Genomic DNA, 15,566 nt, shown 5'->3' with positions numbered 1-15,566 from the left:
TCCTCTTTAAAGCGGACAGACGCCGGCAGTTCCCTCCGGGGTTTTTCTTCCTGGATGAATCCGCCTGAGAGTGAAGGGGCGCGGCGTGCAGAGGAGGAGGAGGAGACACCTTCTGGTTCAGGTAACCTCGTGATGCGTTCAAGTGCAGCTGGTAGACCCTGTTACTGAAAGGCTGACTTTTTGTGATTGACACACCAGAGGGGGAAGTACTCAGATCTTGTACTTGAGTAAAGTAGAAGTACTCAGATCTTGTACTTGAGTAAAGTAGAAGTACTCAGATCTTGTACTTGAGTAAAGTAGAACTACTCAGATCTTGTACTTGAGTAAAGTAGAAGTACTCAGATCTTGTACTTGAGTAAAGTAGAACTACTCAGATCTTGTACTTGAGTAAAGTAGAAGTACTCAGGTCTTGTACTTGAGTAAAGTAGAACTACTCAGATCTTGTACTTGAGTAAAGTAGAAATACTCAGATCTTGTACTTGAGTAAAGTAGAAGTACTCAGATCTTGTACTTGAGTAAAGTAGAACTACTCAGATCTTGTACTTGAGTAAAGTAGAAGTACTCAGGTCTTGTACTTGAGTAGGGTAGAAGTACTCAGATCTTGTACTTGAGTAAAGTAGAAGTACTCAGGTCTTGTACTTGAGTAAAGTAGAAGTACTCAGGTCTTGTACTTGAGTAAAGTAGAAATACTCAGATCTTGTACTTGAGTAAAGTAGAAGTACTCAGATCTTGTACTTGAGTAAAGTAGAACTACTCAGATCTTGTACTTGAGTAAAGTAGAAGTACTCAGGTCTTGTACTTGAGTAGGGTAGAAGTACTCAGATCTTGTACTTGAGTAAAGTAGAAGTACTCAGGTCTTGTACTTGAGTAAAGTAGAAGTACTCAGGTCTTGTACTTGAGTAAAGTAGAAGTACTCAGATCTTGTACTTGAGTAAAGTAGAAGTACTCAGGTCTTGTACTTGAGTAAAGTAGAAGTACCAGAGTGTAGGAATACTCTGTCACAGTAAAAGTATTCTAAATGTTCCTCCAGTGAAAGTAGAAAGTACTCTCCTCTAAATGTACTTAAAGTAGCGACAGTAAAAGTAGTCATTGTCTGATTGGTCCATTTCAGAATAATATCTCTGATATGTTTTATAATGATTGATCATTAAAGTGTTCTCAGAGCTGGTAAAGGTGCAGCTAGTTTGAATGGCTTTGTATACTGCAGGGTAGCTGCTGGATTTACTGCAGGTGAACTACAGTCTGATTTAAGGGGGATTATATTGACCATAATTCATCCTAATCTGCCTAGCAACTAAAGTTTTTTAATGGAGAAGTATAAAATCGATTATTTGTGTCCTCAGAGGGTGGTGTTGCATGTGTGTGTGTGTGTGTGTGTGTGTGTGTGTGTGTGTGTGTGTGTGTGTGTGTGTGTGTGTTTTTGATAAACCAGTACAGGGAGAAACCGTCAGCTCTGGACCTGCTGATTAACAGAGGGTGTTCCTGTGCTATTGAAACACATCTGAGGAAACTCTGCTTGTTTGAAGCCATCAGACAGGTTTTACTACAAACTCCTCTCAGCTATCCTTACTCTCCAAGTATCAGCAGGTACTTGTACTGCATTAAATCCACAATGAGTATCAGTATTAGAGAGTCAGACCCCTGCTGCACTGAAAGAATATTGTCTCTTTAAAGTAGAGACTCTACATACTGATATACACCTGAACATCAGCAGGAGAGGACTCTTTAAAGTAGAGACACTACATACTGATATACACCTGAACATCAGCAGGAGAGGACTCTTTAAAGTAGAGACACTACATACTGATATACACCTGAACATCAGCAGGAGAGGACTCTTTAAAGTAGAGACACTACATACTGATATACACCTGAACATCAGCAGGAGAGGACTCTTTAAAGTAGAGACTCTACATACTGATATACACCTGAACATCAGCAGGAGAGGACTCTTTAAAGTAGAGACACTACATACTGATATACACCTGAACATCAGCAGGAGAGGACTCTTTAAAGTAGAGACACTACATACTGATATACACCTGAACATCAGCAGGAGAGGACTCTTTAAAGTAGAGACTCTACATACTGATATACACCTGAACATCAGCAGGAGAGGACTCTTTAAAGTAGAGACTCTACATACTGATATACACCTGAACATCAGCAGGAGAGGACTCTTTAAAGTAGAGACTCTACATACTGATATACACCTGAACATCAGCAGGAGAGGACTCTTTAAAGTAGAGACACTACATACTGAAACACACCTGAACATCAGCAGGAGAGGACTCTTTAAAGTAGAGACTCTACATACTGATATACACCTGAACATCAGCAGGAGAGGACTCTTTAAACACAGAAACGAGAGTCGGTACAAATGATTGTGTTTATTTTCTTATATATTGATCTGTCTTTTTTTTTTCTTTCAGTTCAAACATGACTCGATAATGGCTATACTTCGGAACAAGACAAAAAGAAATACACAATATATAAGACCATGAAAATACTCGTAAACATCGAAGAAAATGTAGAATAAAAAAAATACAAAAGATACACAAGCCGGGGGGGGGGGGGAAAAATCCTGATGTCCTATCATCACACACAACCATGAACACACCCACACACACACGAGTCATCTTCAGAGAACACACACTTAATACAAAATAAAAACAAACGACTGCAGGAGTTTCCATCTTGAGGCTGTGAAGGTGATCTTTCTAAGGTACGACTGTAAAAAAAAGTGCTGATTTGTTTGGAGGGAATTGATATCTCACCCGGTAGCTCATCGTCACTCCGTCTTCTTTCAGAGAAGTTCAATTTAACCTTCGAAAATCAACATTTAGGTGTTTATTTTTCAACATTTGTTTGTAGATTTATCCTAAATTAGCATAACAGGATGGCTCATTTGCATATCTAAACGTCACACTTGGGAAAACTTGCAATACAAAAGATGCTTCTCTTAATATGCGTAAAGAACTGGGGAGGTTTCGAGGTGTTATCTATTAGTTTAAAAAATGACCCCATACACCCCGAGTGTCTGGGTTGAGGATGAGTTACCGGGTGAATATAAAAATCATAGATCCATCGTCTCAAACATTCATAGCGCCGGAGAGAAACCCTGCATCTGAGTGTTTCTGCCTGTCGTCTCGAGGCTGAACACAGGAGTGTTGGTTACAGGCCTGCAGATCTGAGGAGGTCAATTATTCACACGTGTTTTAGACGTACGGCGAACAAGGTCTCAGTGAAAAACGAAGCACTTCCAACTCAAGATTTGTGGATGGATGTACATTTCTGTGCACAGAAGTCACATCATTGTATCTCTCAAGCGGTGTTAGCACAGCTGTCGTGCCACTTTCCTATTTTCACCGATTCATATTGCAATAATCAGAGTTTCTGTGCAGAAATAAGGGTGGAAAAAGCACTATCAGGAAAATCTTGCTACGTAACTTTTGCACTTTAGAGATACAGAAATGTAGATGATTGGATAGAGGATGGATGCACAATGCATTATATAGAACACGTTTCTAATTATGACCTGAGAACTGGTTTGGCCACTACACCAACAGTTGAAATGAAAAAGTACGGAAGCCCACAACGGTCATTTTTAACGAGTCATCTTTTTTAGTTTTTTCTCAAAATATGAAGATATTTCTGTCTCTTTTCAAATTAGAAAGGTTGTATTTAGTCGACAAATACAAAGACTATGCAGTTTAACTCATGAAGTGTTTTTCTTTTGATTCTAAATTCATTTTGTCATCTTGAAAATGACCGCACCTTGCAGCCGCAGCCCAGAAAATCCTCTTATCTTTGCTCAAAACAATTATTTATTTTAACATAAAGGATGAATTAAGTATAAGTAAGTCAAATCATCTCAAGACATATCTTTTATACTCAAACACAGCTTGAAAAATGGCACTTTTGGGCTTCCTTACATTTCCTTTCTACGTCCAAACTTTCCAACAAACACGTGTGAATAATCCCCGCCCGTTTCACACCTTACAGTTCTCTCTCCTCACGGTCATGCACTTTAATAAAGATGAATATATCCGATGACAACGAGGGTCATAGTGAGCTGAGAGACACACCTCCGAGACCCTCCGTGCACTTAAAGGCGATATAATAGTAACAGGTTTAAAATCTGTGAATATATAAAAAAATATCTTTCCGTCCGTCTACGTTCTGAGTCTGGAGTTTACATTCTTTGCATCGGGACTGAGGTCCATATCTCGGGGTGTAAAGTGCATCGTGTGCCATTTGTTTCTAATCATTCACGGAGAGCACCTGAAGTCATTCAGAGGCTGGTCTCTCAGCTCGGGGGAGGGGGGAGGGGAGGGAACATGGATCCACCCCTGTCTTCACTCCAAAATAACTCTCTGGATGAAGCTGAATGAAACACAGGAAGCATTAACACAACATTGAAAGGCTTTCTTTCACATAAGCAATTCTGTTCGTCCAATTGAAGTTAATTGGGTCGTTTCATTTGTAAGAATTGCTCAAGGTGGAGTGGAGATACTTTCTGTGTGTGCATTCAAGTTCATCCAAAGAATACCCTATCAGTGTAATCACGTTTTCAATGTAGGCAGGAACTGAAGAGAGGCACTCTGAGGGTCACTGCCATCTTTGGAAGTGCCTCTGTGAGTTACTGCGGCAGGAAGTCATCTGAGGGGCAGCAGGCTGAAGAAAACTGAGGTTATGCCTTATATTATCTCTCTGGATCAATCACTACAACCCTTTTCCTCTAAAAGACCTCTTTTCTATCTGTCTGACGACCCCTTCAGCAATGATTAAGGGAAGTAACAGATTGTGAAAATGGAGCAATTTGGATGAATTTTGAGCAGGATTTTAAGGGTCACCGCTATTTTTAGGAACTTTTAATACACTCCTCTTCTCCCTGACGAATGAATATTGTAGAGGCTTTAAGGTTTATGTTTTACTAATTATTAGAGAAGAGGGAAGAGAATTTGATTGAATTTACTCAACAACAGAACTCCTCTTAAATCCAACTTTTTTGGGGTGTTTTTTTCTCAAAGTCTCGTTACAATATCATTTCCTCAGAAGCTCTTCAGGATGTCATCAGCCTGCTACCTTCAGGAAAACCTCCATATACTGTCCATTCTAAAAATTCAAGTCTTTTAGGCATGATGCTGTGGTTTGCACTTTGTGTTGCCGGGCAGATTACGCCCCAAACATCAAAGTGCAAAGTTAATTATCTGAAACTGTAACCTGATCCTCTGCGTCATTGGACAATAATCATGTAGTTAATTGGATAAAGCAAAACTGCACTAACGATGGATTCAATTAGCACCTTTTGATTGACATATACCTGTGTGATAGGATGCCCAGCACCTCACAGAAGCACTTATTGCTACAACGAACGACGTGTGAGTGTGTGTGTGTGTGTGTGTGTGTAGCAGGTGGAAAACACACTTTAAAAACACACCCCACGTCTAATATCTGTGTCTACCTACTCTATATCCTCACACCCACCGCCAACATCATGTACATGGGGAGCAAAGACTCGATATCAGCGATCATATTGCAGGAAAATACGTTTGAGAAAAACAATTTCACACAAATCACAAGTGAAACGAAAAAGCACACGTTAAAAAAGTAGAGTTCCTGCACTGAGTGAAAGGTAATAAAGTCAGGGACGTGCACCGAGTGGATGTGCGCCGATTTTACAGCATGCACTTGAACTCATCACAAGTCAACATGAATGCATCTCAAATCTAAAAAATCTGTTTGTTTTTTTCTGTATTTTTAGATCATTTTTCCTTATTTTTTAAAATGCATTTATTTAAAAATGCTCTTCAAAGTTTTCCACTGACATTTTTTTTTTTTTAAACAGTTCTCTGTGTCCTGCAGAGGCGACAGTGTATGCACATCCCTGATGGGGGGGGCAGCTCTCTCTCTGACATCATGCATTGTCGATCATCTCACACAGTTTTCTACCATAACGTTTCTGTGTGTTTCAACCTGAACGGCTACCAATACTGCCAGCTATTAATGCCCTACACATTGTGTGTGTGTGTGTGTGTGTGTGTGTGTGTGTGTGTGTGTGTGTGTGTGTGTGTGTGTGTGTGTGTGTGTGTGTGTGTGTGTGTCAGAGGACATGTGAGTCTTAGACACGAAGACAAGAGGTCGTCAGTGTCTGTGAGGTGAATTTAAAAGCACACGCACATTTTTCTTCTCCAAAATCTCCTCATCGTGGTTTCACATTGGTTGAAATCTTCTTCTTCTGTGGTTTTTTTTGGCAGGTTAAACCAGTCGACCATCCCAGAGTGATGCAAACGCGGGAGTGAGTGTGTGCATGTGTGTGTGTGTGTGTGTGTGTGTGTCTCCCAATGGATGTGCAAGTCCTCAAAACACATTGCTGTTCTTCAGAATCTTTGTTTCCATTGGCTGTCGTCTTCTTCTTCTGTGTTTGTTTCTGTCAGAGGTTAAACCAGTCGAGGGAGTCCGTGTGTGTGTGTGTGTGTGTGTGTGTGTGTGTGTGTGTGTGTGTGTGTGTGTGTGTGTGTGTGTGTGTGTGTGTGTGTGTGTGTGTGTGTGTGTGTGTGTGTGTGTGTGTGTGTCCCAAAGGAAATGCAATTCAAAAAAACGAATTGCTCTTCTTCCATATCCCGATTCCATCGGCTTCTCCTTCGTCTTCTTCAACTTCTTCTTTTTTTGGGTAGAAAGGTGTGTGTGTGTGTGTGTGTGTGTGTGTGTGTGTGTGTGTGTGTGTGTGTGTGTGTGTGTGTGTGTGTGTGTGTGTGTGTGTGTGTCCGGTGTCTCAGTCACCAGCATCAGAGAGGGGGAGACACAGAGAGTCAAATCGACCAATCCTTATTGGCAGTGAAAGGGTGAGAGTGAAAGTAGGAGGAAAAGTGAGGGATTTGTGAGTCTTCTTCTGAGGTTACCTCCCTCCCCCTTCTCTCTCTCTCTCTCTCCCCCCTCTCTTCTGTATTTGGGTGTAACTCGTCCTCTCTCTCCTCCTCCCCCCCAGTTCAGACGAAGGCCTCGGGCTTGCTGTCCTCGTTGGCCTTGACGTAGATCTTGGGGTCGTCCAGGCGCTCGTCCCGGAGGCGCTGCAGCGTCCGGCTGTGGCACAGCAGGTAGAGCGGGAGGCAGAACCCCAGCATGCTGACCGCCAGCAGGCCCACGTTCACCTGGGGAGGGACCACTTTCCTATTTTCACCGATTCATATTGCAATAATCAGAGTTTCTGTGCAGAAATAAGGGTGGAAAAGCACTATCAGGAAAATCTTGCTACGTAACTTTTGCACTTTAGAGATACAGAAATGTAGATGATTGGATAGAGGATGGATGCACAATGCATTATATAGAACACCTTTTATTTCCTATACCAACAGTTGAAATGAAAAAGTACGGAAGCCCACAACGGTCATTTTTAACGAGTCATCTTTTTTAGTTTTTTCTCAAAATATGAAGATATTTCTGTCTCTTTTCAAATTAGAAAGGTTGTATTTAGTCGATAAATACAAAGACTATGCAGTTTAACTCATGAAGTGTTTTTCTTTTGATTCTAAATTCATTTTGTCATCTTGAAAATGACCGCACCTTGCAGCCGCAGCCCAGAAAATCCTCTTATCTTTGCTCAAAACAATTATTTATTTTAACATAAAGGATGAATTAAGTATAAGTAAGTCAAATCATCTCAAGACATATCTTTTATACTCAAACACAGCTTGAAAAATGGCACTTTTGGGCTTCCTTACATTTCCTTTCTACGTCCAAACTTTCCAACAAACACGTGTGAATAATCCCCGCCCGTTTCACACCTTACAGTTCTCTCTCCTCACGGTCATGCACTTTAATAAAGATGAATATATCCGATGACAACGAGGGTCATAGTGAGCTGAGAGACACACCTCCGAGACCCTCCGTGCACTTAAAGGCGATATAATAGTAACAGGTTTAAAATCTGTGAATATATAAAAAAATATCTTTCCGTCCGTCTACGTTCTGAGTCTGGAGTTTACATTCTTTGCATCGGGACTGAGGTCCATATCTCGGGGTGTAAAGTGCATCGTGTGCCATTTGTTTCTAATCATTCACGGAGAGCACCTGAAGTCATTCAGAGGCTGGTCTCTCAGCTCGGGGGAGGGGGGAGGGGAGGGAACATGGATCCACCCCTGTCTTCACTCCAAAATAACTCTCTGGATGAAGCTGAATGAAACACAGGAAGCATTAACACAACATTGAAAGGCTTTCTTTCACATAAGCAATTCTGTTCGTCCAATTGAAGTTAATTGGGTCGTTTCATTTGTAAGAATTGCTCAAGGTGGAGTGGAGATACTTTCTGTGTGTGCATTCAAGTTCATCCAAAGAATACCCTATCAGTGTAATCACGTTTTCAATGTAGACAGGAACTGAAGAGAGGCACTCTGAGGGTCACTGCCATCTTTGGAAGTGCCTCTGTGAGTTACTGCGGCAGGAAGTCATCTGAGGGGCAGCAGGCTGAAGAAAACTGAGGTTATGCCTTATATGATCTCTCTGGATCAATCACTACAACCCTTTTCCTCTAAAAGACCTCTTTTCTATCTGTCTGACAACCCCTTCAGCAATGATCCCAATTAAGGGAAGTAACAGATTGTGAAAATGGAGCAATTTGGATGAATTTTGAGCAGGATTTTAAGGGTCACCGCTATTTTTAGGAACTTTTAATACACTCCTCTTCTCCCTGACGAATGAATATTGTAGAGGCTTTAAGGTTTATGTTTTACTAATTATTAGAGAAGAGGGAAGAGAATTTGATTGAATTTACTCGCAAAAAAACAACAGAACTCCTCTTAAATCCAACTTTTTTGGGGTGTTTTTTTCTCAAAGTCTCGTTACAATATCATTTCCTCAGAAGCTCTTCAGGATGTCATCAGCCTGCTACCTTCAGGAAAACCTCCATATACTGTCCATTCTAAAAATTCAAGTCTTTTAGGCATGATGCTGTGGTTTGCACTTTGTGTTGCCGGGCAGATTACGCCCCAAACATCAAAGTGCAAAGTTAATTATCTGAAACTGTAACCTGATCCTCTGCGTCATTGGACAATAGTCATGTAGTTAATTGGATAAAGCAAAACTGCACTAACGATGGATTCAATTAGCACCTTTTGATTGACATATACCTGTGTGATAGGATGCCCAGCACCTCACAGAAGCACTTATTGCTACAACGAACGACGTGTGAGTGTGTGTGTGTGTGTGTGTGTAGCAGGTGGAAAACACACTTTAAAAACACACCCCACGTCTAATATCTGTGTCTACCTACTCTATATCCTCACACCCACCGCCAACATCATGTACATGGGGAGCAAAGACTCGATATCAGCGATCATATTGCAGGAAAATACGTTTGAGAAAAACAATTTCACACAAATCACAAGTGAAACGAAAAAGCACACGTTAAAAAAGTAGAGTTCCTGCACTGAGTGAAAGGTAATAAAGTCAGGGACGTGCACCGAGTGGATGTGCGCCGATTTTACAGCATGCACTTGAACTCACCACAAGTCAACATGAATGCATCTCAAATCTAAAAAATCTGTTTGTTTTTTTCTGTATTTTTAGATCATTTTTCCTTATTTTTTAAAATGCATTTATTTAAAAATGCTCTTAAAGTTTTCCACTGACATTTTTTTTTTTTTAAACAGTTCTCTGTGTCCTGCAGAGGCGACAGTGTATGCACGTCCCTGATGGGGGGGCAGCTCTCTCTCTGACATCATGCAGTGTCGATCATCTCACACAGTTTTCTACCATAACGTTTCTGTGTGTTTCAACCTGAACGGCTACCAATACTGCCAGCTATTAATGCCCTACACATTGTGTGTGTGTGTGTGTGTGTGTGTGTGTGTGTGTGTGTGTGTGTGTGTGTGTGTGTGTGTGTGTGTGTGTCAGAGGACATGTGAGTCTTAGACACGAAGACAAGAGGTCGTCAGTGTCTGTGAGGTGAATTTAAAAGCACACGCACATTTTTCTTCTCCAAAATCTCCTCATCGTGGTTTCACATTGGTTGAAATCTTCTTCTTCTGTGGTTTTTTTTGGCAGGTTAAACCAGTCGACCATCCCAGAGTGATGCAAACGCGGGAGTGAGTGTGTGCATGTGTGTGTGTGTGTGTGTGTGTGTCTCCCAATGGATGTGCAAGTCCTCAAAACACATTGCTGTTCTTCAGAATCTTTGTTTCCATTGGCTGTCGTCTTCTTCTTCTGTGTTTGTTTCTGTCAGAGGTTAAACCAGTCGAGGGAGTCCGTGTGTGTGTGTGTGTGTGTGTGTGTGTGTGTGTGTGTGTGTGTGTGTGTGTGTGTGTGTGTGTGTGTGTGTCCCAAAGGAAATGCAATTCAAAAAAACGAATTGCTCTTCCATATCCCGATTCCATCGGCTTCTCCTTCGTCTTCTTCAACTTCTTCTTCTTTTTTTGGGTAGAAAGGTGTGTGTGTGTGTGTGTGTGTGTGTGTGTGTGTGTGTGTGTGTGTGTGTGTGTGTGTGTGTGTGTGTGTGTGTGTGTGTGTGTGTGTCCGGTGTCTCAGTCACCAGCATCAGAGAGGGGGAGACACAGAGAGTCGACCAATCCTTATTGGCAGTGAAAGGGTGAGAGTGAAAGTAGGAGGAAAAGTGAGGGATTTGTGAGTCTTCTTCTGAGGTTACCTCCCTCCCCCTTCTCTCTCTCTCTCTCTCCCCCCTCTCTTCTGTATTTGGGTGTAACTCGTCCTCTCTCTCCTCCTCCCCCCCAGTTCAGACGAAGGCCTCGGGCTTGCTGTCCTCGTTGGCCTTGACGTAGATCTTGGGGTCGTCCAGGCGCTCGTCCCGGAGGCGCTGCAGCGTCCGGCTGTGGCACAGCAGGTAGAGCGGGAGGCAGAACCCCAGCATGCTGACCGCCAGCAGGCCCACGTTCACCTGGGGAGGGACAAGGGGGAGTTAGGGGCTTATCGATCCTGACCACCATCTCTCCTGTGCTCTTTCCCGTCATGTTTCGTTTTATTTTTACGTTGTAGTTGTTTTGCATCTTTTGTACACAACTAGTGTTCCTTTTGAGTCTCTGTAGTCCTAATGATTCATTTTGATTCCCATTGTAAGTATTTTGTGTCTCTCTGTATCATTTTGTGTCATTTTGTCTCTCTTTGTGTCTCTTTGTAGTCATTAAATGTCTTTTCAAGTAATTGTGTGTCTCTGTACGTACTCTATTTATCTTTGTAATCCTTCTGGATATCTTTTTAGTCATTTATCCTGTCTTTGCATTCATCTGTTTCTCTTTCTAATCATTTTCTGTTTGTTCAGTCATCTTGATTCTCTTCCCAGTCCCATTCAGTATTCCATCCTCCAAACATAACGTGCCTTCCACTAAACATCCGAGCTCTACTGTGTACATTTAGTTCCCTCCTTTTCTCATGTTAACATCTGTGTGTGTGTGTGTGTGTGTGTGTGTGTGTGTGTGTGTGTGTGTGTGTGTGTGTGTGTGTGTGTGTGTGTGTGTGTGTGTGTGTGTCGTCTCTCACCCAGAGTGGGTCTCCCTCCAGCGGTCCGACCATGGCCATGAAGAGGGGCTGCTGCAGGAGGGCGAACAGAGCGCTGATCAGAGACTGCATCCCCGTCAGGCTGCCGAACTGAGAGGACGGGTACCTGCAGGGGACAAACGACACGCTCAAGCTGGAGGTCAACCATCTAAATGTTGGAGCATTTAATTGAGCATTTTCTGCATGAAATGTGAATTTCATTTGAAACAGTTCAGTAAAGGAACTCGTAACCATCGTCTGTGTTAAGGATGCTTTATGTTTACATTCAACATATGTGTGCATGCCACTAATATTGTGAATTGAGATTGGAGAAATAAGAGAAGGTGAAAAAAAAGATTTCCTCTTAATTTATCGCAAGTTTTAACCAAATGTTGAAGAGAATTGACCGTAGTAAATGCCTTTTTGTTCCCCTTCCACTAGGATGTGATTATTAGCTGTTGTTCATAAATAAAAACAATGGCTCAGTCAGATATTACATGAAAGACACTAATGGAAACTAAAACGGTGAAAAAAGTAATGTAGGAAATAAACATAAAGTGTGTATTTATGATTAATTTTATGTATAAATGTGAGGAAGACAACAGATCTGTGTTTAGCGATCATTAAGTCACTAAATCTGATCCCTTTCTCCTCACTCCACTCTTGCACCACAGCGAAAATATTCCAACTTTTCAAATTTCTCTTGCGAATTTCAGGCGTTTCAACACAGGTTTTTTCCATGCACAAATAAAAACAGTGCATGATGTAGAATACGTATTGTATCTTTGCACTGTAAGGTATAAATGTGTGCTGTTATGCCATGATGTTTTGAACACTCACACAGCAGCGTACAGGCCTCCGACTGCAGAGTGGATGAACCCTCGGACGATCGTGTGCAAGATAAAGGAGAGGATCTGAAGAGGAGGAGAAATAAACATGTTAATCCTCACTCTTATCTCTTATAAATGCAACTATCATGCATATATATTGTGTATAGTATACTAAGTGTATATTAGTAAGAGTAGTAAGAGGTTGCTGTAAGAAATACATTTCCCCATAAATCTTATTTACTAATCTAAATGAGGTTGAGTAAACGCGTGCAGTACCTCTGTCGTACAGCAGGTGTCCCTGTTATACCTGTGAAGTGTGTTTCCTCTGAGTGTTTCCTGTCTGAACATGTTTACATCTCTCTGCACAGTTACACTTGGAGTGACAAGCAGCTGAGCAAAAATAAAACGTACTACTTTAACTTCATTTGATGCTTTTACCAAAGTATGATTTTGAATGCAGGAGTTTTACTGTAACAGAGTATTACTACACTCTGGTACTTCTACTTTTACTCAAGATCTGAGTACTTCTACTTTTACTCAAGACCTGAGTACTTCTACTTTTACTCAAGTACAAGATCTGAGTACTTCTACTTTTACCCAAGACCTGAGTACTTCTACTTTTACCCAAGACCTGAGTACTTCTACTTTTACTCAAGACCTGAGTACTTCTACTTTTACTCAAGACCTGAGTACTTCTCCCCCCTCTGCTAATACACCCAGTATTTTACAGGGTAAATGATTAACAAGTTGTCTCTAAACTACAGCGTTAAAAGGCTCTTCCATGTCATCGCTGGAGCTAAAACAGATAATATTGTACAATTTAAAAAGTCTTTCACTTTATCTTAATATAGATACTGTCAGATACATTAAGTGGAGTAAACATGTACTAAATTGTCTTCCAGAAAGTAGTGGAGAATAGGTTTAACGTAGTTTAATATGAAAATACACATCTTAGTAAAACACAGCAACTTAAAACAGATATAAGAAAGGTTATAATGACCTGTGAAACCTCCTGAAGCTAGCTGATTACACAGCGATAACACCAGCAATATCAACTCTCTGCAGCTTTAGACACACGCTCAGAAATGTGCATCCCCTAAAATCCAGAAGTATCCTGTGTATATATATATATATCCCTTCCTCTGTTTCCTGTGGTTTACCTGCAGCGGCAGGTTGCGCACGAGGCAGCTGGCTCCGAAGCCGACCAGCAGCAGGTTGGTGAAGACGAAAGCTCGGGTGGCATTAATGATCTTCTGGATCTGTTTGTCGGGGCGCCGAGGCTGACCCGGCTCCCTGAGGAAAACACAGAGTAACCAAAAAATACTCCATTAATCATCCTCTTTTTATTCCTCTCCTCTGTGTGTGTTTTACTAGAGCTGCACAGTTATAGGAAATGTTATCGGAGGGGGAACATGGACGCGTGCAGAATCACAGGAAGCAGAAAACTCTTCATTTAAATGCTGATTTACTGCACATGTTCCCTGTTAGTGTTTTTAAATATCTTGTAAACAAAATACTTCTGTATTAATTCCACTTTCCTCTTCTTTCATTAGAGCACATTTGAATGGTATTTTAACCCATAAATAGACGGGTTGTGGAGCTGCAGACATTTCCCCTCCTTAATCTTAAACAACCAATCCTTTAATGTGACTCTCAACGCTAAAATAAATATGGCTAAATATGTGTAGTTTAGGATTAAGTCCACTTTCCAGATAAGAATTGACTTATTTGCGTTCATTTTTCTTAGATGATCAAACAAATCAACAATCAACGGCTTCACCTCCTTTTTTGTAACTCTCCTTGTTGCCAAGCACACCTGTTTACCAATATTGCAATATCAGTCAACATCATTTCAATTAGTGTGCCTCCTCACCTCGGGGTGACCTTGTCCTTGTCGTCCTCACAGTCTTTGAGCTTCCAGTCCATCACGTAGCCGATCACAGGAGAGGTGATCAGACACAGGAGCTGCAGGACGCCGAAGATCGAGGTGTAGACGCTCACTGAGGGGCAGGAGGAGAGCAGTGTTATTGGTGTGGTTTTTTTGGCTGTAAAGGTTTTGATGATGAAATATGAGGAGTTTAGAGGGGGATGCACAGGCAAACACTAAGTCAAAGTTGGAGGAAATATTCAGATGTTTAACTTAAGTAAAAGCAAAACTACAAACGACTTTAAATACTCCATTGCAAGTGAAAGTCCATGTGATATTGGTTATGGGTTTATCCATGAATCAACACTGTAAACAAACAGACAGCTGAAGAAAACGTGCTTCTTTGTGATTTAAGCCTGAAGTTTCTTACCCACTTGCATCTTCTCCACTGAAACAGCAGCAAGAAGCCAGCATGGCGGAAAGAGACAGAGTGGCAGAGACAAAACGGGAGGAAAGACAGAGCAGAGTTAACAACGAGGCGCTGAAGCTGAGCAGACAGCAGCTGAGAGAGGATCACTAGAGAGCAGAAGTCCTGAGAGAAAGTAAACATCCAAAGCAACACGGTTAACTTTCTGTACAAGCGACTAGCAGACAAATCAGAACAGTTAAAGTAGTTAGCATCTTCTATTAGCCGCCTTTAGCTTAGCGGTGCAAACATGAAGTCATGTGACCGTGCTGTAGTTCCTTTATAGCCCAACATTAGCCTCCTTTAGCTTAGCGGTGGTGACGTGAAGTCATGTGACCGTGCTGTAGTTCCTTTATAGCCCAACATTAGCCGCCTTTAGCTTAGCGGTGGAGACGTGAAGTCATGTGACCGTGCTGTAGTTCCTTTATAGCCCAACATTAGCCGCCTTTAGCTTAGCGGTGGTGACGTGAAGTCATGTGACCGTGCTGTAGTTCCTTTATAGCCCAACATTAGTGTGAAGTCATGTTTAGTTTAAAAGCAGTTATTCACCAAACCGTATTGTGTGTGTGTACAGTGTGTAATCTCACCTGTGCTGAGGTCTCCCTCCGTCAGAGACTCCAGGATGGTGTTCATGGCTCCCATGTAGAAGATGAGGCGAAGCTGTGTCACACACATGGTGATGAGGCTCAGCATGAAGATGGGGCTGAAGATACTCTTCATGAAGGACTGAGCTGCACAGGAAATGAAATAAGAAGACATGTCAGAGTAGAGACACTACATACTGATATACACCTGAACATCAGCAGGAGAGGACTCTTTAAAGTAGAGACACTACATACTGATATACACCTGAACATCAGCAGGAGAGGACTCTTTAAAGTAGAGACACAACATACTGATATACACCTGAACATCA

At 41.6% G+C, this 15,566-nt stretch overlaps 1 protein-coding gene and 1 long non-coding RNA gene across 3 annotated transcripts in view; one reads left to right on the top strand and one right to left on the bottom strand.

Moving 5' to 3' along the window:
- Positions 1–7,321: 7,321 nt before the first annotated feature.
- The window catches only part of LOC134879982 (large neutral amino acids transporter small subunit 4-like), a 59,600-nt gene continuing 51,355 nt past the window's right edge, over positions 7,322–15,566 (bottom strand). Inside the window, exons 9-15 of one of the 2 annotated variants that reach the window (XM_063906609.1) lie at positions 15,238–15,381; positions 14,615–14,632; positions 14,191–14,317; positions 13,478–13,610; positions 12,328–12,401; positions 11,491–11,614; positions 7,322–10,891 (exon numbers count right to left, since the gene is read on the bottom strand). In XM_063906609.1, coding sequence (XP_063762679.1) covers positions 10,730–10,891; positions 11,491–11,614; positions 12,328–12,401; positions 13,478–13,610; positions 14,191–14,317; positions 14,615–14,632; positions 15,238–15,381 — 782 coding nt within the window. In that variant the 3' untranslated portion in view covers positions 7,322–10,729. The remainder of the gene's footprint in view (positions 10,892–11,490; positions 11,615–12,327; positions 12,402–13,477; positions 13,611–14,190; positions 14,318–14,614; positions 14,633–15,237; positions 15,382–15,566) is intronic. The other variant, XM_063906610.1, reaches the window with a different exon arrangement.
- On the top strand, positions 10,050–11,907 carry LOC134879986 (uncharacterized). Its single transcript, XR_010167891.1, has 3 exons — positions 10,050–10,085; positions 10,729–10,837; positions 11,495–11,907. It is a non-coding gene; the product is annotated as an uncharacterized LOC134879986 (long non-coding RNA).

This window comes from Eleginops maclovinus, chromosome 18, assembly GCF_036324505.1.
Source record: "Eleginops maclovinus isolate JMC-PN-2008 ecotype Puerto Natales chromosome 18, JC_Emac_rtc_rv5, whole genome shotgun sequence".
Classification (NCBI taxonomy): Eukaryota; Metazoa; Chordata; class Actinopteri; order Perciformes; family Eleginopidae; genus Eleginops; species Eleginops maclovinus.
Note: the sequence above shows the minus strand (reverse complement) of the source record. Positions and strands in the feature narration are given on the sequence as shown.